A 21,564-nucleotide genomic window follows, 5' to 3' on the forward strand; every position below is an offset into this window, starting at 1 on the left:
TAAAATAGCTCCAAACTAGACCTATAAATAGCTTTTATAATATGTCTTCATGGTAATCTATTGCTGCAATGATCCGCACTTCATGAAAAGATTAGGACTCTGCTGTACACGTGTGTTTATATTTTAGATTTCCCTAGGGAAGGAAGTGCAAATGTTTTTTTCCTAATGTGAAGTAATTACCATACAAAAATAATGTTCAAAGGAATTTCTATCCATATAATGACAAAGTCAGTGAAGATGACATTTGCTATATGTCATACTTTTGGTTCATTAATCCATAAAGAATTTTGCTTATTATTTCAGCAAGTTCTTTTGAAAAGAGTTGAAGTTCTCTCTGCTGTGCAAATAGTTATTGACTATTTAATCCCATAGAACTGGATAATGAGTCACTATGTATTGTACTCAACAAAAGAAATAATTCTCCTGCTAAAAGGAACTACAGTCTCTGGAGATAACAGAACACAGAACAGTTTGTTATTCTGCCCTCAAAAAATGAATCAAAACAGATTTTATTACCTGCATATTATGTTTAACTGTTGATCAATCTCTTGAAGCTTAGACCAATATTTATCTGCAAATTTATGGAACTCATTAAGGACTGAAGACTTCAGATCGGGGTATGGGCATTCCAAGGCCAGTAACTGTGTAGGAACTTCATGAAAAAGGCCAGTTTTCTCTTCAAAAGAGTATATTAGTACCTGAAAGAAAAAAAATCAGTTATCAGTGGTCTAATACATTTATTATGTTGTGGAGTAACTCAATTAATTTGGAAATGTGACCAGTCTCTTACTTTATTCTTACAGTCTTCAAGCTCTTGTTCCAAAGCCAATTTTTCTTGATTAAGTAATTCCAAAATTGTTTTCTGTTGTTTCTTCACAAAGTCTACCTAGTTTTATGAAATATTAACTGTTAAGACTGGTTTCAGAATAGCGGCCGTGTTAGTCTGTATTCACAAAAAGAAAAGGAGTACTTGTGGCACCTTAGAGACTAACAAATTTAAAACAGTTAAGACTGATATTCTTCATATCAAAACTGTCATTTAGGAACAAAGTCTAATTTTCTTCTACCATACACCAGTTTTACACAAGTGTAACTTCCCCAGAATTAATCCAGATTTACACTAAGTGTAAGTGTGAGGATAATCAGATGCACTGAGGTTGATCATGGCCTTAAAAATTAATAGCTACATTTTCAGATAATATATGCATCTTAAGGTTGTATTTCACACTTCTTTTAAAAGGCTTTGAAACTTCTGTTTCCCTCCCTCAAAAAAAATAATAAGCAAAAGAAAATATTATAAAATTCAAAATAGCAACAAACTGTAGAAGTGAAGTTACCAACCTGCTCTAACACCTTGACTGGAATGAACTCACATTCCACGCAGGATTTCTGTGAAGGGTAGCACTGCATTTCAGACAGCCTGCATTTCAAATCCTCTCTCAGTTGCCAGATCGGATCTACTGTATTTGTTTGATATGTATCCAGTTCCTTTGATAATTTATGTGCTATAGACAGTTAAACATAAAGCTTTTCTTTTTTTAAAAAAAAAAAGACAAATATTTTCTACATTGTTCTGTAATTTATCTGAAATGGTGAATACATTTGTTTTTAAAAACCGCACTTAAATTAATCAAGAAATCAAGTGAAAATTCTTACCCAAGTCCGATATATCCAAAAGAAATTCACATTCAAGGCTCCCTTCATCAAGGAAAGTTTGTATTTCTGCTTCCACATTATGTCTGAAATGTATAATTGGAACTTATGCAAAAACTTTAATTTCTTACTCATATAAACAAAGATAGAAAACAACCACCGCCCTACACACAATTCATGTTATAACTGAATAGGGGGAAAACTCTGTATAGAAGGCAACTAGGTGAGCTGGGGCAGAGACTAGGCAAGTTAGCAGAATACAAGATACATATCAGGCCCTCTGGCACCATGCCTATTCTAAAGAAAAGACCACCTTCGTTTGGATTCCCCTCTGTCATAGCAATCCCTGGAGGCAGACCCATCCAGAGGGGTCCCTGATACTGCAACTCCACTGGGGCTGTACTGTTTCTGAGTGACAGGAGCAAGGCTTGGGGACACAGAATTGGAGAGTAGGCATGATGTCTCCATACAGATGGCATGGGACCTCCCACTGATTCTCTATGATCCACAGTAAGACCCTCTACTAGTCATTCAGCGACCTTGTTAGGCAACAATGAAAGTATTCTGCCACAGCAGTAGGCTACTTTAACTTTAAGCTGTTCTACAAGAGAAAAACAGAATAAGTCTCCTTTGCATTCAACATAGTGGGGGGGAGGGTTCGGGAGGACAACTTGAACTACACTTTCCTACAAGAGATTTCCAGGATTAAAAACTGATCTGAGGTTGGTTATGGAAGCTACCATCCCTTGGACAAGAGTGATGGTACTGATCAGCGGAATGTGGTGGTGAATGCAGACCCTGAAAGCATTAAGGGTTCATTTCTACTTGAGTTTTGTATACAAAGTGCTTGCAGGATCAGGCATAATGTCATCTAAACACTTTGGGGGGAAAATAAAACCTAGCAGGCAGTCAAATATATATTTTCAAGGAAAAATCTAATAGTATTTCCATAGTTTACCTCAACAAAACGAAGAAATAGCTTCTGAAGTACATTAGCAGTGCAGTGGCAGCAAGAAGCTTATTTACCATTATTAATTAGGGCCAAATCATGCCTTCAGACGTAAGCAATGACCATACCACTCTTTTTGAAATAAGTGAGAGTTGCATATCATATCTGAGGACAGAATATGACCATTTATAAAGAATTAAACATTAGAGGCTCTGGGGTGGGCCAATATTCCAATAGGTTCTAGGCTGCTCAGATATTGATTGATAGCCAAATATTTGGCTGTGAGCAGTGGTAAGCTGCAGCAAGTTCGCACTGGTTCGTGCGAACCAGTTGTTAAATTTTGAAGCCGGTTTAGAATCGGTTGTTAAAGGGGTTCGGCAAACTCCGGCCCACGGGCCACATGCAGCCCGCGGGACCGTCCTGTCCGTCCCGCCTGAGCTCCCGGCTGGGGAGGCTCCCCTGAGAATTTCTACTCAGCTGGCAGCCCTGCGGTCCTTTGGCGGCAGGTCCTTCAGTCACTCCAGGTCTTTGGCGGCACGTCATTCACTCGCTCCGGATCTTCAGCGGCAGGCCCTTCAGTGCCACAGAAGACCCGGAGCAACCAAAGGAACCGGTTCTTCAGCTTCTAGCAGCTCATCACTGGCTGTGAGTATGAGACTGAGACAGAACACCCCAGCCTCCCCCTCTTTACCTATCTTCTTCTTATCTGTAAACTCAGTTTAGATGTAGGTAGTTACAATCTCCCACTCTTTTCAAATACTCTGCATCTACTGCTATTCGATTACTTCATCTTTTTCTTTCAAACAAGCAGTCTATAGCAACATTTTTGCTATCAAAGCATTTCTTTTATAATCTCTAAGATTCCCCAGTTCTTACCTGTTCTCACTCAGTCGTTTATGCTCTTGCCACCAGATCTGGTGGTGCTGTTTCAGCAGCATTTGTTCTTTGTTAGTTTTTGAAGCTTGTTCTACTTTTTTAACCTATGTGAAAAAGGAAAAAGCAAAAATATTTACATATAAAAATATTTAGTTTGGTACATTTACAAAATGGCTTCCCCAAATAAACTTTTAATACTAGGTTGTATGAACCTATGTGCCTCTGCAAGCACATCTTTGTGAGGAATGGAGCTGATTGAAAATTTCAAACAAATTTTTCTTATAAAAAATGGCCTTGGAAATTTTCATGAAGACTTTACTTTAGTTTTCCCATTTTTGGATGAAAATTAAACAAAAGAAAAGCAAAAAAAAAAAAGGTCAGTGCTTTTTAAAAATTACCCCCCCACACACACACCTTTAAATCTTTCTGCTCCCCCTCCCCTTATTCAGTGGCAAAATGGAAAAAAGGAAAGGGGCGACAAAAGAGAGAGGGGGGGGGAGAGAGATAGAGAAAGGGGAAGAAGGGAAGTTGACACCCCCACCCCCGGCCAATGTAAAATAATTTTTTTTAGCTGAAAATGTTCAAAGAATTTTGATGAATGAAAAATCATTTCTATTGGAAATATGTAGAACAAAAAAGTTAAATTTTCCAAATTTTTCACAAAAAATGATTTCTACTTTTCAACCAACTCTAGTGAGAAACAACATTTTGATCTAAATTGAGAAATTGCTCCAATCTCCTAGGCACTTGTTCTCTTCCTCCTCCCCAGTGCACACAACTGGACCAGTTATACAAGCAATCCACATAAGGGAGGAAGGAGGAAATGCATAACTCTTCCGTCCCTGCAAGAGCGGATAAGGCAAGTGATAATTTTGCCCTTTGCTAACTAGCATAACTTTTTATCCATCCAGTGATAAAGTAAAAACCCTATTTTAAAACTAATATTTTTCACTTTAAAAACTAGCAAATATTTAAGTCTTTCAAACATGAGCTGAGTTCAAAATATCTTTGAGCAGAGAGTCACTTTTAGTTTTCTACAAGTTACCTTCACCTCATATAATGCCAGATTGTTGAGCTTTTTCTTACATTTATGAGCACTTATGTAATCTTATTGAAGTGAATGGGGCTGTGACGTTGCACTCCATATGTTTATGGAAATATGCTTTTGAGGGTGAATATAATGTAACTGAACTATGCTTTATGCAAAAGGTCTCTTATAAGGTATCATTGCAAAGCTTATCTACTGAGGATGTTCATCCTATTTGTATGAATGTATCATTCTTGTATCTGAAGCTAGAAATATGAAGTATTACTCTGAAGTCATATTGTCAATTATGCAAAGTGTGGGCCATTAATGGTGGTTTAGAATCTTGATGGCTCCCATTGACCAGGACAATTGGTTGTTGTTAATGGCTCTGTTTACTTGTAAGCCTTCCTGTATATGCGGGTGCCAGCCAGTGAGTAATGAAGTCTCACAAGACATGTGAACATGTCACATGATACTGGAATCCATCTTAAACCTGGTGCTTTTCCATTTAGAAGGAAGAGTGGGAACCCAGAAAGAGACAAAGGTTTCCCACCTGAAGACCCAAGCCATCAGGGAAAATGGGCTCAGAGGTAATTCCAGCACATCAGGTGACAGTCCCAAGGGAGTCTCTGTGACCAAACCCGTCACAGGGGCTACTTATGAGTGATTACTAACATCACCTAGGGCTTCACAATCTGTCCCAAAAGAAGGCTTACTAATGAGAACTGCCCTAATATAATACACATAAGGCTTGTCTACACAGTGCTTTTGTCTGCACCTGAGGGGTGAACATTTTAGTCCATACTAGCACGTTAGTATTGCTCGGTAACTGGCCTGTGTCGACCCTGCTGGCAGGCACTAAAAGTTCCCTAGTGCACATTAATGGACTCACATTTCAAACAATTAACATGTACTAGGGAACTTTTAGTATGTGCCAGCAGAATCTGCATAGACCAGTTAGTGTGCAATGTGCTAGTATGGACTAAAATTTACATCCTTCTAATTCAAACTAAAGCAACACATAGACCAGGGGTCTCAAAATCTTGGCCCGTGGGCCATCCGCAGCCCGAGAACCTCCCCACTGTGGCCTGCGGAGGAGAGACGCATGCAGACACACTGCCAGCAATGTCAGCTGCAGGCGATGCCCCTCACAGCTCCCATTGGCTGGGGGAGAGGGACAGAGATACCATCACTAGTTGCCAGGCAGAGTCAGCCATGGAGGCAGCGTCATTTTTTCCACAATGAATATAAACAAGTCAAAATACCGAACACAACTATCTGATGCACACCTTGCTGCAATCCTGAAGGTTTCAACTGCTCAGTCATGGAGGCCAAACATCAACAAACTGACAGAACTAAAGCGTTGCCAGGTGTCTGGCAAACACTAAACACTCTCTGGCAGGAGAAGACTTGTATAAAGTTGTATGATAGTTTTATTATTTCTAAGAAATTCGAAATAAAAAAATACAATTTAAACGTTTTCTTTTCTGAACACCATCTTCAGTGACATTATTGGCCCACTGGGAGGATTTGAGGACTGGCACTGGCCCTAAGATAAACTGAGTTTGAGACCCCTGACATAGACAAACCCTAATATAAACAATGATATAAAGGAGTGATATCTTATCATCCTCAGGATAATATAAAAGATGAAGTACAATACAACATACTTTAAGTACATAAAAATCATGGAAATGTAGGGTGAGAAGGAACCACATGAGGTCATCTAGTCCAGCCCCCTGCACTGAGGCAGGACCAAGTATACATAGCTGAGGGGCTCTAAACTAGGGATCATGACCTCTCAGGGGTCACGAGATTATTATGTGGGGATTGCAAGCTGTCAGCCTCCACCACCAAGACCCCCTTTGCCTGCAGCATTTAGAATAGCATTAAATTTGAAAAATGTGTTTTTAATATATAAGGTGGGGGGGGGGAGTCGCACTCAGATGCTTGCTGTGTGAAAGGGGTCACCAATACAAAAGTTTGAGAACCACTGATATAGATCATCCCTAACAGATGTTTGTCTAATCTGTTCTTATAAACCATTAATAACAGGGATTCTAAAACCTCCCTAGATAAACTATTCCAGTGCTAAACTATTCTTATAATTAGGAAGTTTTCTTAACGTCTAACCTAAGCCTCCCTTGCTGCAAACTAAGCAGAATACTTCTTGTCCTATCCTTTATCACCATGGAGAACAATTGATCATGATTCTTTTTATAACAGTGCTTAACGTATTTGAAGACTTATCAGATTCCCCCCAAGACTTCTCTACTCTAGACTAAACATGTTCAATTCTTTCAACCTTTCCTCTTAGGTCAGGTTTTCTAAACCTTTCATCATTTTTGTTCCTCTCCTCTGGACTCTCCAATTTATCCAAATCTTTCTTGACGTATGGCACCCAAAACTGGACACAGTATTCCAGATGAGGCCTTTCCAGTGCCAAACAGAATGGAACAATTACCTTCCATGTCTTATATATGATTCCTATTAATACATCCCAGAATGATATTTGTCTCTTTTTGTAACTACATCACATTGTTGGATCATATTCAGTTTGTGATCCACTATAATTAAGGCTACAACTCTATCACAGAGGTTATGGATTCCATGATTTTACAAAGTCCTCTGTGACTTGTACAAAATTCCAATAAATTCAGCCCTGGACAGTGGGGCTCCAGGCTTCATTTTTCTGATTTATTGTTTATTACGCATGTCCTGTCTGTGACTTTTAATAAAAATGCCTGTGCCAAAATTGTAGCCTTAATTATAATCTCTAGATCCCTTTCTGCAGTGCTATCACCTAGCCAGTTATTCCCCATTTTGTATTTAAGTAATAGTTTGCACTTGTCTTGCATTTCATGGTGTTGATTTTAGAGCAATTCTCCAATGTATCAAGGTCCTTTTGAATTCTGATCCTGTTCTCCAAAGTGCACCATACTCCTCCCAGGTTATTATCATCAGCAGATTTTATAAACACATCTTCCACTCCATTATCCAAGACATTAATGAAAATATTGTCTAGTACCAAACCAAGAACAGACCCCTGTGAGACCCTACTTCATATGTCCTCCAATTTGATAGTGAGCATCCCATTGACTTTGGACAACCATAGGATTACTCATATTTCTAAAAGTGCTTTGCTGGGTTGGGCCACAACTAGTTTATATGATATGCTATTTAGTACAATCAGAACAACATAAGCAAATATTCAGTGTCGAGATATGTGCTCAGACTAAGTATGTGGTGTGTTCTGTGTTGGTCAGGAAAGTGGAAGGCTGTAATTAGAGTTTTGTATTATTGTGTGGGCATGAATTGGGGGTTCTGTGTGTACCACTTCTGAATTGTGGATTATTTTATGAAATTACTGTGTTATGGAAAGCCTATATGTATGTGGATCCACCATGAGTTAGTAGGGTTGTGCCGTGTCTCCTCCAGGTCAGAAACAATGGTGTGTGATCACCACTCAATGATCATTTATTCAAAGTAAAACTTTGGGACAATGGGTTTGCGACAATGGGTTTGCTTTAGTTGGAAGATGACACTTCCTCTTTTTGTCTGAAGGGAGCAGGGTTTAAGAGTAAAGGAAAACTACCAGGAGAAGAAAAAAGAAGCAGGTGACTCAGCAGGAATCTATAAAGTAACTCGGGGGCGGGGAAATGGGGAGAGAACCATTTTGCACCAGATTAAGATATGAGAGGCTGCTGCAGGAGCAGGGTAGCCAACTCATAAGAACAGCCATACTGGGTCAGACCAAAGTTCCATCTAGCCCACTATCCTGTCTTCAGACAGTGGCCAATGTCAAGTGCCCCACAGGGAATTAACAGAAAAGGTAATCATCCAGTGATTCATTCCCTGTCACCCATGGACTGCTGCAGGCAGCAGGCGGAGAGAGAATCTGATCAAAATTATTTCACTTGGGTAATGTAATCAAAATCACTAAAGGATGTAAGGGGTTTCTACTGGAACTTAACTTGGCTGCCCTTGGTTATGTCTAGTTATACAAGATGGAAGTGTAATCGGGGTACAGTTGTGTAAAAGAGTAATCGCAGTGCAAGGGATGTTAGGCAAAAGAGAATTTTGTGTGCGCGAACAGGTAAAAAGAAAAGGGAAAAGGGAAGAATGATGGGAACACTGAGCCTTGGGGTGGCTCTGGGGGATCAGATTGTTGCTTTGGTGGGTATGCATGAAAACTCTGTGGGCATGGGAGGCAGGTACACCTTGTGTAAAATTAATATGGCTAATATAATGTTATGGAGGTTAAACTATATGGAAGGAATGTGCATTTTCCCAGGACTTGCGCAGTGTATATGGGAGAAGGGGTTCATCCAGATCATACCACACGATCCATTGTCTACAGCCAAGCTCTACGATATAACCGCATTTGCTCCAACCCCTCAGACAGAGACAAACACCTACAAGATCTCTATCATGCATTCCTACAACTACAATACCCACCTGCTGAAGTGAATAAACAGATTGACAGAGCCAGAAGAGTACCCAGAAGTCACCTACTACAGGACAGGCCCAACAAAGAAAATAACAGAACGCCACTAGCCATCACCTTCAGCCCCCAACTAAAACCTCTCCAACGCATCATCAAGGATCTACAACCTATCCTGAAGGACGACCCATCACTCTCACAGATCTTGGGAGATAGGCCAGTCCTTGCTTACAGGCAGCCCCCCAATCTGAAGCAAATACTCACCAGCAACCACACACCACACAAGAGAACCACCAACCCAGGAACCTATCCTTGCAACAAAGCCCATTGCCAACTCTGTCCACATATCTATTCAGGGGACACCATCATAGGGCCTAATCGCATCAGCCACACTATCAGAGGCTCGTTCACCTGCGCATCTGCCAATGTGATATATGCCATCGTGCCAGCAATGCCCCTCTGCCATGTACATTGGTCAAACTGGACAGTCTCTACGTAAAAGAATGAATGGACACAAATCAGACGTCAAGAATTATAACATTCAAAAACCAATTGGAGAACACTTCAATCTCTCTGGTCACTCGATTACAGACCTAAGAGTGGCTATCCTTCAACAAAAAAGCTTCAAAAACAGACTCCAATGAGAGACTGCTGAATTGGAATTAATTTTCAAACTGGATACAATTAACTTAGGCTTGAATAGAGACTGGGAATGGATGAGTCATTACACAAAGTAAAACTATTTCCCCATGTTATGTCTCCCCCCCACCCCACCCCACCCCCCACTGTTCCTCAGATAGTCTTGTTAACTGCTGGAAATAGCCTACCTTGCTTGTCACCATGAAAGGTTTTCCTCCCCCCCCACCCCCCCGCTGCTGGTGATGGCTTATTTTAAGTGATCACTCTCCTTACAGTGTGTATGATAAACCCATTGTTTCATGTTCTCTGTGTGTGTCTATATCAATCTCCCCTCTGTTTTTTCCACCAAATGCATCCGATGAAGTGAGCTGTAGCTCACGAAAGCTTATGCTCTAATAAATTTGTTAGTCTCTAAGGTGCCACAAGAACTCCTTTTCTTTTTGCGAATACAGACTAACACGGCTGCTACTCTGAAACCAAACAAAACATGGTACTTAATTAAAATCCTATTAGGCTCCAAAAGGGGCCACAATAAGTTGTGATTTCTTTTTCAGATCTCTGTGTGATTTGGAGCTGGAGATGAAAGTGGAAAGTAATCAGAACTCTGGTGGAAGTAATATGTTTCCCTTTTAAGACAGTCTCTGAGCTGCTAACAGCTTTGGATCCAGAAGCAAGCTAGTAAACCTCTGTGTAAATGCAAATTACCTAGCTGATGGGCACAAAGGAGCTGCAAATAATGAATACATCTGGTCAGCAAACAAGTTACTAGAAGACTCAGATTATGGCCCTCCAGGAAAGGGAGGTGAAAAAACAAGTCAAGCCTGAAAATAAGGAAGACAGGTTAACTTTAAGGGGTGGGTATGTGGGGGGGAAATGGGAACAGGGAATGGGGGTGGGGGAATTGGAATCATGTTTTGCTAAGCAAGGGAATAGGAACAGGGACATAGGTGTAAGGCTCTGTGGTGTCAGAGCTGGGAAGGGGGACACTAAGGAAGGAAACTGGAATCATGCTTGCTGGAAGTTCACCCCAATAAACATTGAATTGTTTGCACCTTTGGACTTTGGGTATTGTTGCTCTCTGTTCATGCGCGAAGGACCAGGGAAGTAAGTGAGTGAAGGAATAACCCCCTACAGCCAATGTCAAGTGCCACACAGAGAATTAACAGAACAGGTAATCATTCAGTGATCCATTCCCTGTCACCCATTCCCAGCTCCTGGCAAACAGAGGCTAGGGATACTCAGTGGAGGATCCTGCCTGACGGAACACAGATGATCTCTCAAGGACTCCCAAGGGAAGGGTAAGCTAGTGATGGACAATATGTTTAGGATGTTTTATTGTTTTCTATGATCTGTACTCTCCTGTGGTTTACATGATTAAATATAAAAGATCATAAAGGTGTTAGACTGGGCAACATGTGTTAATGTCTTCACAACTACTGTGCACCCTTGAGAGTTAAACTGTAAACGAAAGCTTCACACTTCTGGGGTAGAGCTCTGGGAGAGAGGGGTGTTTAAATACTGAGGAGTCTGAAGCAGGACTGGTCTTACCATGAGGCGAACTGAGGTGGCCACCTCAGGTGCCAGATTGTTGGGGGCGCCACTAGGATCCAGAGTGTAGAAAACTGTGTCTGCTGCTGGTGTATATGTATCCTCTCTGCTCTAGATGCACAGAGATGGTGGAGTGCTGTGCTGGAGGAAGGAGGGCACAAGGGACATAACAGGCAGGCAGGAGAAAAGGTGAGAGGGAATAACAGAAAGGCGCAGGAGCTGCAGTGAGAGAGAGGAGGAGGAGGAGGAGCCTCTTGTGTACCTCTCTAGCACCCCCAGGAGCCTGGACTGATTAACACCAGCTTCTCAGGGAGCTTCCTGTTTCCTGCTGCTTCCCTGAACCCACTTGAGGAGAACAGGCAGTCAACTGAAGTAGTAGGAGCCAGTTAGGCCCTTAAGACGCTGATATCTTCCCTCACTCAGGCCCTGCTACCAGCCTGCTTATTTGTCCCCTTCAATTGAGTGTTGAGGGCCACTATAGCTGGCACAGAACAGCAGGCATGTGTGAAAGAAGAAAACGCCCCTCTCGGGAAGCATTCAGAAAAAAGAAAGAAAGCAAAGGAAGCTTTTCTATCTAAGCAGAAAGGAGCTCTCCTGAGATACATAGACACAAATGTTCATGGTGAGCCTTCCGGCCCCAGCGAGGATGCGAGTGGTGAGGAGATGCCTGATCTTCCAGTTAGTCAGAGTGCAGGTGACCTGGCAGCTTCAGCAGCATCCACATCTCCATCTCAAATGAATGTAACCATGCACATTCCTGAAGAAAAGTGTAGATCAGAAAAAAGTGTGGTGGAGGTGCAAGGAACAGCTGCTGCTGAGTTTAGTTCCTTAAGTCTAGATGATCCAGGACTGTGGACCCACTTGAGCAGTAGCCTGAGGGACCTCCTTGTACTACAGGGGCCACAGCAAGTGAAAAACTTCATGTTCCCCAAAGACAATGAAAATAGAAGTTTCCATCCAACACATTACTGGCATAAAATCCCCAATGGTGACAAAGTGGAGAGGCCATGGCTTATGTACTCAAAAAACAGAATGCTGCATACTGTTTTTGTTGCAGACTCTTCTTGTATAATGTTCCAGCCACATTGGGTTCTACAGGAACAAAGGACTGGAAAAATCTGGCTAGAAATCTGGCTTGCCATGAGAAGGCAGCAAAACACCAGAGAGCATTCCATAGGCGGAAAGAGTTTCAAGAGAAGATTGCATCAGAGTCTCTTTACTGGCAAAATGTTCTGAAAAGGCTCATTGCCATTGTGAGAATGCTTGCTACCCAAAACCTAGCACTACATGGCACTTCAGACCAGCTGTATGTGCCAAACAATGGAAACTTCCTTAAAATTGTGGAGCTGATTGCTGATTTTGATGCTGTACTCCAGGAGCATCTAAGAAGAGTCACCACCCAAGAAATGTACACACACCACTACCTTGGAAAAACAATTCAAAATGAGTTCATACAGTTACTGGCAACAAAAGTCAAACAGAAGATTGTGGCAGATCTGAAGTCAGCAAGATATTACTCTGTTATTCTGGACTGCACACCTGACATCAGCCAAACGGAACAAATTACTTTAATGGTGTGTTTTGTAACAACAGAAACTAGTGAAAATGTCCCTGCAATGGTGACTGTCAGAGAGCATTTTCTAGAATTTATTGACATTGACGATACTACAGGAGCTGCTATGACAAATGTGCTTCTTAAAAAGCTGGAGGGTATGGGAATTGTGATAGCTGACATGAGAGGTCAGGGCTACGATAATGGTGCCAACATGAGAGGAAAGAACAGAGGAGTGCAGACATGGATCCGAGAGTTAAATCCTCAAGTTTTTTTTGTCCCATGCAGTTCTCATTGAACTTGGTGGTCAGTGATGCAGCATCAGCTTCTACTGAGCCTGCTGAATTTTTTCATGTAATTCAAAGCATCTATGTATTTTTCTCTGCATCAACTCATCGATGGCAAATTTTGAAGCAACATCTGGGCACATCCTCTCTGACACTGAAATCACTGAGTGTCACATTATGGGAAAGTCCAGTGGAGGCGATAAAGCCTATCAAACACCAAACTGGGAAGATAGATGATGCCATAGTTGCCATTATGGAGGATAATGCTATGACAGGAACTGTTCATGGGAGAATAGTGGCAGAGGGAAATGGAATCACCAGAAACATACATAACTTCAAATTTCTGCGTGGCTTAGGGTTGTGGCATGACATACTGTTTGAAATAAATGTTGTAAGAAAGAGACTCCAGGGTGTTGACCTTGATATATCTGGAGCAATGGAACAACTGAACAAAGCAAAGTCATACCTACAGACAGATGAGGAATTCCAAAACGTTCTGAAGAGTACACAGAAGTTGGCAGAGGAACCTCACCCTGCAGCTATTTTCCCACCATTCAAGGACACAAGACTCACCGAAGACGAAGACATTTTGATTACGAGGTTACGAGATAATCCCATAAGAGACCCCAAACAACAATTCAAAGTTGAATTCTTTAACCAGGTGCTAGATTGTGCAATACAGTCAGTTGAAGAATGTTTCATGCAGCTCAAGGAACACAGCAGTATATTTGGGATGTTGTATGATATTCCAAAACTCCTCACTATATCTGAAGAAGACCTACACCAGCAACGCAGGGCTCTAGAGACAGTGTTGACACATGATGACATGCATAATATTGATGCAAATGATTTAGGTGATGAACTGAAAGCCCTTTCAAAATACATTTCAGCCGGATCAACTCCAAAGGCTGTTCTGGAATATATGTGCACAAATAAAATGACCACCCTCTTTCCAAATGCTTTTTGTAGCTCTGCGCATACTTCTAACATTTCCTGTAACAGTTGTCAGTGGAGAACGCAGCTTCTCCAAGCTGAAGTTAATAAAGACACATCTACACTCCACAATGACACAAGAGAGGCTGGTCGGTCTTGCAACCATCACAATAGAGCATGACCTGGTCAGACTGTGGACCTTCAGCAGGAAGCAGCCTCAGTGTGTCTGTTATTACCCTCTTTAACTCCAGCACAACAGTGCCCACATTTTTGGGATAGGGTCAGCTTGTCAAACAACATATCTGTTCCACTGTTCCAGCCATGGTTGCTCAAAGCAAAGGGCCCTCTGTCAAAATCAGACACTTTGACAGTCTGATGAGCTACCATCACTGGAGCTTCTATCTCCTTTCCTCTGGGAGCCTCAACCACTTCTCCTCTGACAGACCTAAAGAGGGGAAAAAAGAGACCCCCCATCAAGTAAGGAAAAGATACAATGAGCTGAGAGCCGGGAGACCACGAGTTAAACATTCATAGCCCTTAACCAAAAAAGCAACATAGGGGAACACCTTTTTGATATTGTGCAGGTTTCAATGTACAGTTTTACTGCCTACTTGGCTGCAAGAAACTTGTGAAAAATGAAATACCAAAAGACATAAGACTAAAATTTAGTTTTAAAGTTTAAATGAACTCAGCAGAATTCTAAGCTACCAGCTCATGAAGAAATAATATCTGAAAACTCTTTTGATAAATTATACCTGAACCATTAATGGAAACTATACTATAAAGGAGACAAGTATTCCTGCTCTCATTCAATGTCACCTTATTTGCTCACAACTTCTTTTTGCAAGATTTCTTTCTTTGTCCTGAGGTCCAACAGACAGTATCATGAATATCGAAAAACTTGTGAATACTGCATATATTCTTATTAAGGTTTAATAAATAACATCAGCAAAAGATAAAATGCATAAAGCAAAAATAGAACATAGCATATAAAAACCTAAGGTTACTTTCTAAGAGTATGTCTACACTACGAAATTAGGTTGAATTTATAAAGTCGTTTTTTTTGAAATCGTTTTTATATAATCGATTGTATGTGTCCCCACACAAAATGCTCTAAGTGCATTAAGTGCGTTAACTCAGCGGAGTGCTTCCACAGTACCGAGGCTACCGTTAACTTCCAGATCATTGCACTGTGGGTAGCTATCCCACAGTTCCCTCAGTCTCCGCCACCCATTGGAATTCTGGGTTGAGATCCCAAAGCCTAATGGGGCAAAAACATTATCTCAGGTGGTTCTGAGTAAATGTCATCAGGCCCTCCCTCCGTGAAAGCAACGGCAGACAATCATTTTGCACCTTTTTTCCTGGGTTATCTGTGCAGATGCCATACCACAGCAAGCATGGAGCCCACTCAGCTCACTGTCACTGTACATCTCCTGGGTGCTGGCAGACGCGGTACTGCATTACTACACAGCAGCAGCTCATTGCCTTGTGGCAGCAGACGATACAATAGGCCTGATAACCATCATCATCATGTCCTAGGTGCTCTTGGCCGCCTCGGTGAGATCAGTCAGGAGCGCCTGGACAGACATGGGCGCAGGGACACAAATAGCAGTGACTCGACCAGGTAATTTTCTTTAGTCCCGCCGGCAGTCGTATTGCACCATCTTCTGGCGAGCAGCCAGGAGATGAAGATGGCTAGCAGTCCTATTGCACCCTCTTCTGCCAAGCAGCCAAGAGATGAGGATGGCTAGCAGTCCTACTGCACTGTCTGCCGCCAGCCTAAGATGTAAAAGATAGATGGAGTGGATCAAAACAAGAATTAGACCAGATTTGTTTTGTATTCATTTGCTCCGCCCTCCCTCCCTCCCTCCCTCCCTCCGTGAAATCAACAACCGACAATCGTTTTGGTGAGGTCTGTCAGGGACACCTTGAAAAGTTTAATGGAGATTCAGTCCTACCTGGAATACCAGGGGGAGGGATAGCTCAGTGGGTTGACCATTGGCCTGCTAAAGCCAGGGTTTTGAGTTCAAACCTTGAAGGAGCTATTCTGTGTGACAGTTGTTTTTGTTTCTCCTTGATGTAAAGCCACCCCCTTTGTTGATTTTAATTCCCTGTAAGCCATGTCATCAGTAGCCCCTCCCTCCGTCAGAGCAACAGCAGACAATCGTTCCGCATCTTTTTTCCATGCGGACGCCATACCACTCAGATCATTTTGGCAATTAGGAGCACATTAAAAACCACGTGCATTATCCAGCAGTATATGCAGCGCACCAGAACCTGGCAAAGTGAAACCGGGCGAGTAGGCGACGTCAGCATGGTGACGAAAGTGATGAGGACATGGACAGAGACTTTTCTCAAAGCATGAGCCCTGGCAATGTGGGCATCATGGTGCTAATGGGGAAGGTTCATGCGGTAGAACGCCGATTCTGGGCCCAGGAAACAAGCACAGAGTGATGGGACCGCATAGTGTTGCAGATCTGGGACAATTCCCTGTGGCTGCAAAACTTTTGCATATGTAAGGGCACTTTCATGGAACTTTGTGATTTGCTTTCCCCTGCCCTGAAGCGCATGAATACCAAGATGAGAGCAGCCATCACAGTTCACAAGCAATTGGCAATAGCCCTGTGGAAGCTTGCAATGCCAGACAGCTACCGGTCAGTCGCGAATCAATTTGGAGTGGGCAAATCTACTGTGGGGGCTGCTGTGATGCAAGTAGCCAACGCAATCAAAGATCTGCTGATATCAAGGGTAGTGAATCTGGGAAATGTGCAGGTCATAGTGGATGGCTTTGCTGCAATAGGATGGCTTTGCCTAACTGTGGTGGGGCCATAGACGGAACCCATATCCCTATCTTGGCACCGGAGCACCAAGCCGGTGAGTACATAAACCGCAAGGGGTACTTTTCAATAGTGCTGCAAGCACTGGTGGATCACAAGGGACTTTTCACCAACATCAACGTGGGATGGCCGGAAAAGGTACATGACGCTCGCATCTTCAGGAACTCTGGTCTGTTTCAAAAGCTGCAGGAAGGGACTTTCTTCCCAGACCAGAAAACAACCATTGGGGACGTTGAAATGGCTATAGTTACCCTGGGCAATCCAGCCTATCCCTTAATGCCATGGCTCATGAAGTCATACACAGGCAGCCTGGAGAGTAGTCAGGAGCTGTTCAACAGCAGGCTGAGCAAGTGCAGAATGGTGGTAGAATGTGCATTTGGACATTTAAAAGCACGCTGGCACAGTTTACTGACTCACTTAGATCTCAGTGAAACCAATATTCCCATTGTTATTTTGCTTGCTGTGTGCTCCACAATATCTGTGAGAGTAAGGGGTAGATGTTTATAGCGGGGTGGGAGGTTAAGCAAATCGCCTGGCCGCTGGTTACATGCAGCCAGACACCAGGGCAGTTAGAAGAGCACAGGAAGGCATGCTGCGCATCAGAGAAGCTTTGAAAATGAGTTTCATGACTGGCCAGGCTACGGTATGAAAGTTCTGTTTGTTTCTCCTTGATGAACCGCCCCCCTCGGTTCACTCTACTTCCCTGTAAGCTAATCACCCTCCCCTCCCGCCTTCGATCACAGCTTGCAGAGGCAATAAAGTCATTGCTGCTTCACATTCATGCACTCTTTATTAATTCATCACACAAATAGGGGGATAACTGCCAAGATAGCCCGGGACGGGTGGGGGGAGGAGGGAAGGACAAGGCTACACTGCACTTTAAAACTTAAAAAATTTAAAACTTATTGAATGCCAGCCTTCTGTTGCTTGGGCAATCCTCTGGGGTGGAGTGGCTGGGTGGCCAAAGGCCCCCCCACCACGTTCTTGGTCGTCTGGCTGAGGAGGCTATGGAACTTCAGGAGGAGGGTGGTTGGTTACACAGGGGCTGTAGCGGTGGTCTGTTCTCCAGCTGCCTTTCCTGCAGCTCAACCATTTGCTGGAGCATATTAGTTTGATCTTCCAGGAGCCTCAGCATTGAATCCTGCCTCCTCTCATCACACTGCGACCACCTTTCAGCTTCAGCCTGCCACCTCTCCTCGCGTTCATGTTGTGCTTTCCTGCATTCTGACATTGTCTGCTTCCACGCATTCATCTGTGCTCTGTCAGTGTGGGAGGACAGCATGACATCAGAGAACATTTAATTGAGACTGCGTTTTTTTCGCCTTATAATCTTTGCTAGCCTCTGGAAAGGAGAAGATACTGTGATCCTTGAAACACATGCAGCTGGTGGAGGAAAAAAAAGGGACAGTGGTATTTAAAAAGACATTTTATAGAACAATAGGTACACTCTTTCACGGTAAACCTTGCAGTTAACATTACATACATAGCACATGTGCTTTCATTACAAGGTGGCATTTTGCCTCCCCCCACCGCGTGGCTAATCCCTCCCCCCTCTCCCTACTGCGTGGCTAACAGCAGGGAATATTTCTGTTCAGCCACAGGCAAACAGCCCAGCAGGAACGGGCACCTCTGAATGTCCTCTTAAGAAAAGCACCCTATTTCAACCAGGTGACCATGAATGATATCACTCTCCTGAGGATAACACAGAGAAATAAAGAACGGATGTTGTTTGAACATCAGCAAACATATGCTGCAATGCTTTGTTCTGCAATGATTCCCGACTACGTGCTACTGGCCTGGCGTGGTAAAGTGTCCTACCATGGTGGACAGAATAAGGCTGCCCTCCCCAGAAACCTTTTGCAAAGGCTTTTGGAGTACATCCTGGAGAGCTATATGGAGATGTCCCTGGAGAATTTCAGCTCCATCCCCAGACAGGGTAACAGACTTTTCCAATAGCTGTATTGGCCACGAATGCCAGGGCAAATTAATCATTAAACATGCTTGCTTTGAAACCCTGTATACTTTTAAAAAGGTATACTCACCAGAGGTCCCTTCTCTGCTGGTGGGTCCTGGAGGTAACCTTGGGGGTGATTTGGGGGGTACTGGCTCCAGGTCCAGGGTGAGAAACAGTTCCTGGCTGTCGGGAAAACCGCTTTCTCTGCTGGCTTGCTGTGAGCTATCTTCCTCGTCCCCAAAACCTGCTTCCGTGTTGTCCCCCACTCTATTGATGAAGTCAAAGCACAGGGTTGGGGTAGTGGTGGCTGAACCCCCTAAAATGGCATGCAGCTCATCATAGAAGCGGCATGTTAGGGAGTTTGACCCAGAGCGGCCGTTTGCCTCTCTGGTTTTCTGGTAGGCTTGCCTCAGTTCCTTAAGTTTCATGCGGCACTGCTTTGGGTTCCTGTTATGGCCTCTATCCTTCATGCCCTGGGAGATTTTGACAAATGTTTTGGCATTTCAAAAACTGGAACGGAGTTCTGATAGCACGGATTCCTCTCCCCATACAGCGATCAGATCCCGTACCTCCCATTCAGTCCGTGCTGGAGCTCTTTTGCAATTCTGGGACTCCATCATGGTCACCTCTTCTGATGAGCTTTGCATGGTCACCTGCAGCTTGCCACGTTGGCCAAACAGGAAATGAGATTCAAAAGTTTGCGGGCCTTTTCCTGTCTACCTGGCCAGTGCATCTGACTTGAGAGTGCTGTCCAGAGCGATCACAATGGAGTACTTTGGGATAGCTCCTGAAGGCCAATACCATTGAATTGCGTCCACACTACACAAAATTCGACCCAGCAAGGCCGATTTCAGTGCTAATCCCCTTGTCGGGGGTGGAGTAAAGAAATCGATTTTAAGAGCCGTTGAAATTGAAAAAAAGGGCTTTGTGGTGTGGACGGGTGCAGGGTTAAATCAATTTAACGCTGTTAAATTCGACCTCAACTCCTAGTGTAGATCAGGCCTAAGTAACGTATTACATTTATTAAGTGTTGTTCACTGAAATTCTGAACTGCAATTTACAAGAACTCCTTAATCTTCCAAACAGGACTTTGGGTCTGATCTTGAAATCCTTAGACAAAATTTCCCATTGACTTCTTTGGGAGTTTTACCCAAAAAAGACTCAAATCAGGCCTTGCATTTGCCAAACAAGATCCACTCATGTGGGCACATCCCTTCCACACAGAAGTTGGGAATCAGCTGCTTCTGCATCATGACATCTCCCCTGCCCTTCCCAAGAACTCAATGGAAGGTCCTCCATGAGACTGGGATTTATGCAGAGTAATGGGTGAGGTTTGGGCAGATAATGAGCAGGCCACATTAGGAGGGATGAAACCCAGGGACATACTATCCTTTCACTGCACTTGCTGTTATCTGGGAAAAAATAATACAGCCACATGGGATGCTACTGTGGGAGGAGAGGGTGATCATAGTTCATAATAATTTAGTTTTCTTTTGTGCTCTATGTAACTATAGTCCTAACCCAAACAAAACAATTACAGTGAATGATTGATGTCAGTTTCTTTTGAAATTTGTTAATTTTATTACCTTTATTACCAACCAATAATAAGTGAAAACTGCCATAAACCAAGAACAGGGCTACTTTTACAAGGAATTATAACTTCTGTACCTGACCTTTATATTTGTGCAGAAGAATCTATTAGCAACTGCAAAGGAAAGAAGGAAGCCATATAGTACGAGCAGCAAATTCTCCTGAATGGCAGCCAGGAGTCTTCCAGAGTATCCACATCTCTCCAAGATTAAAAGTCATTTTCTTAAAAGGTGATTTTTAAAAAACATTATGGAGTCTGGTATATTTTCTTTTCCTCAGAGAAAGCAGTTTTTCCTTTTATGTCAAGTTCTCTGCAATCTAAAAATCAAACCAGGTATGTCTGGACACCCTTGATATCTCATGAATCCAAGAATCTCCCTAAATTACTTGAGTACCAAAAACCCATGCAAAATTAACCACAATACAGTGCAAGACAATTTCCATGTCTCAGCAACCTTATGAAACCAAATATAACAATGTTTAAGATTTATTGTGGCTTTCTAGTGATATAATATGGTTTACTTGAACTTTCGTAGAAAAGACCAAAACACATTTCAAGTAGGTTTGTAAGAAGTGCTTTTGTCGAAGTAGAGGTCAACAGACTCAGCTACATTTTTATCCTCTTTATAAAACGATTCGGACCCATCAACACAAGCCAGAACAAATCATACTGTAACTACACAGTGGGATTAGAACTTAATTTAGCCACTATTTTTAAACTCAGCAGTTCTTGTAATCTTTTGGAGCTAATTCACCAAAATCTCCTGAGTTTCCTCTGTAAGATTTTAGGGAATGTTGGGAGAAAGCCAAAATATAGTCTTAATATGCACCTCCAAAATGGAAGAAATGTAGAAATATATAGTGCAGGGCTGAGTGTGGTTCTACTCTGAAAAGTGACTGAAAAATATCTTGATCAGCAGATCTGCATCCTATGTATTCAGAGCAATAACTTATTTTTGTGAAAAATACATTCCCATTCTAATACAGCTTTGGGAAAATAAAGTACCATTTTTACTAAATCATTCTTCAGAGTAGAGCTGTACATTAAATTATTGATGTTACTATTACATTAAGGTACAGATGAGGAAAGTTTTCAAGAAAAGAAAAGAAAAGAAAAGAAAAGAAAAGAAAAGAAAAGAAAAGAAAAGAAAAGAAAAGAAACAAATGCAGGATACCAACACCTTTTTTATGTTTTTTGGGGGGAAAACCTGCTCTGATATTGATGTCCGGTATTTTTTGTTTAACACTTTTTCTCTCTTTAATGGTTTTTATACT

General features: G+C 42.4%; 1 protein-coding gene across 1 annotated transcript in view; it reads right to left on the reverse strand.

Annotated features, from left to right (window-relative positions):
• The window catches only part of CCDC148 (coiled-coil domain containing 148), a 156,376-nt gene that overhangs the window by 87,622 nt on the left and 47,190 nt on the right, over positions 1-21,564 (reverse strand). Inside the window, exons 4-8 of the mRNA XM_038422028.2 lie at positions 3,479-3,582; positions 1,657-1,739; positions 1,342-1,505; positions 791-886; positions 517-698 (exon numbers count right to left, since the gene is read on the reverse strand). Coding sequence (XP_038277956.1) covers positions 517-698; positions 791-886; positions 1,342-1,505; positions 1,657-1,739; positions 3,479-3,582 — 629 coding nt within the window. The remainder of the gene's footprint in view (positions 1-516; positions 699-790; positions 887-1,341; positions 1,506-1,656; positions 1,740-3,478; positions 3,583-21,564) is intronic.

The sequence above is a fragment of the Dermochelys coriacea genome, chromosome 11, assembly GCF_009764565.3.
Source record: "Dermochelys coriacea isolate rDerCor1 chromosome 11, rDerCor1.pri.v4, whole genome shotgun sequence".
Classification (NCBI taxonomy): Eukaryota; Metazoa; Chordata; order Testudines; family Dermochelyidae; genus Dermochelys; species Dermochelys coriacea.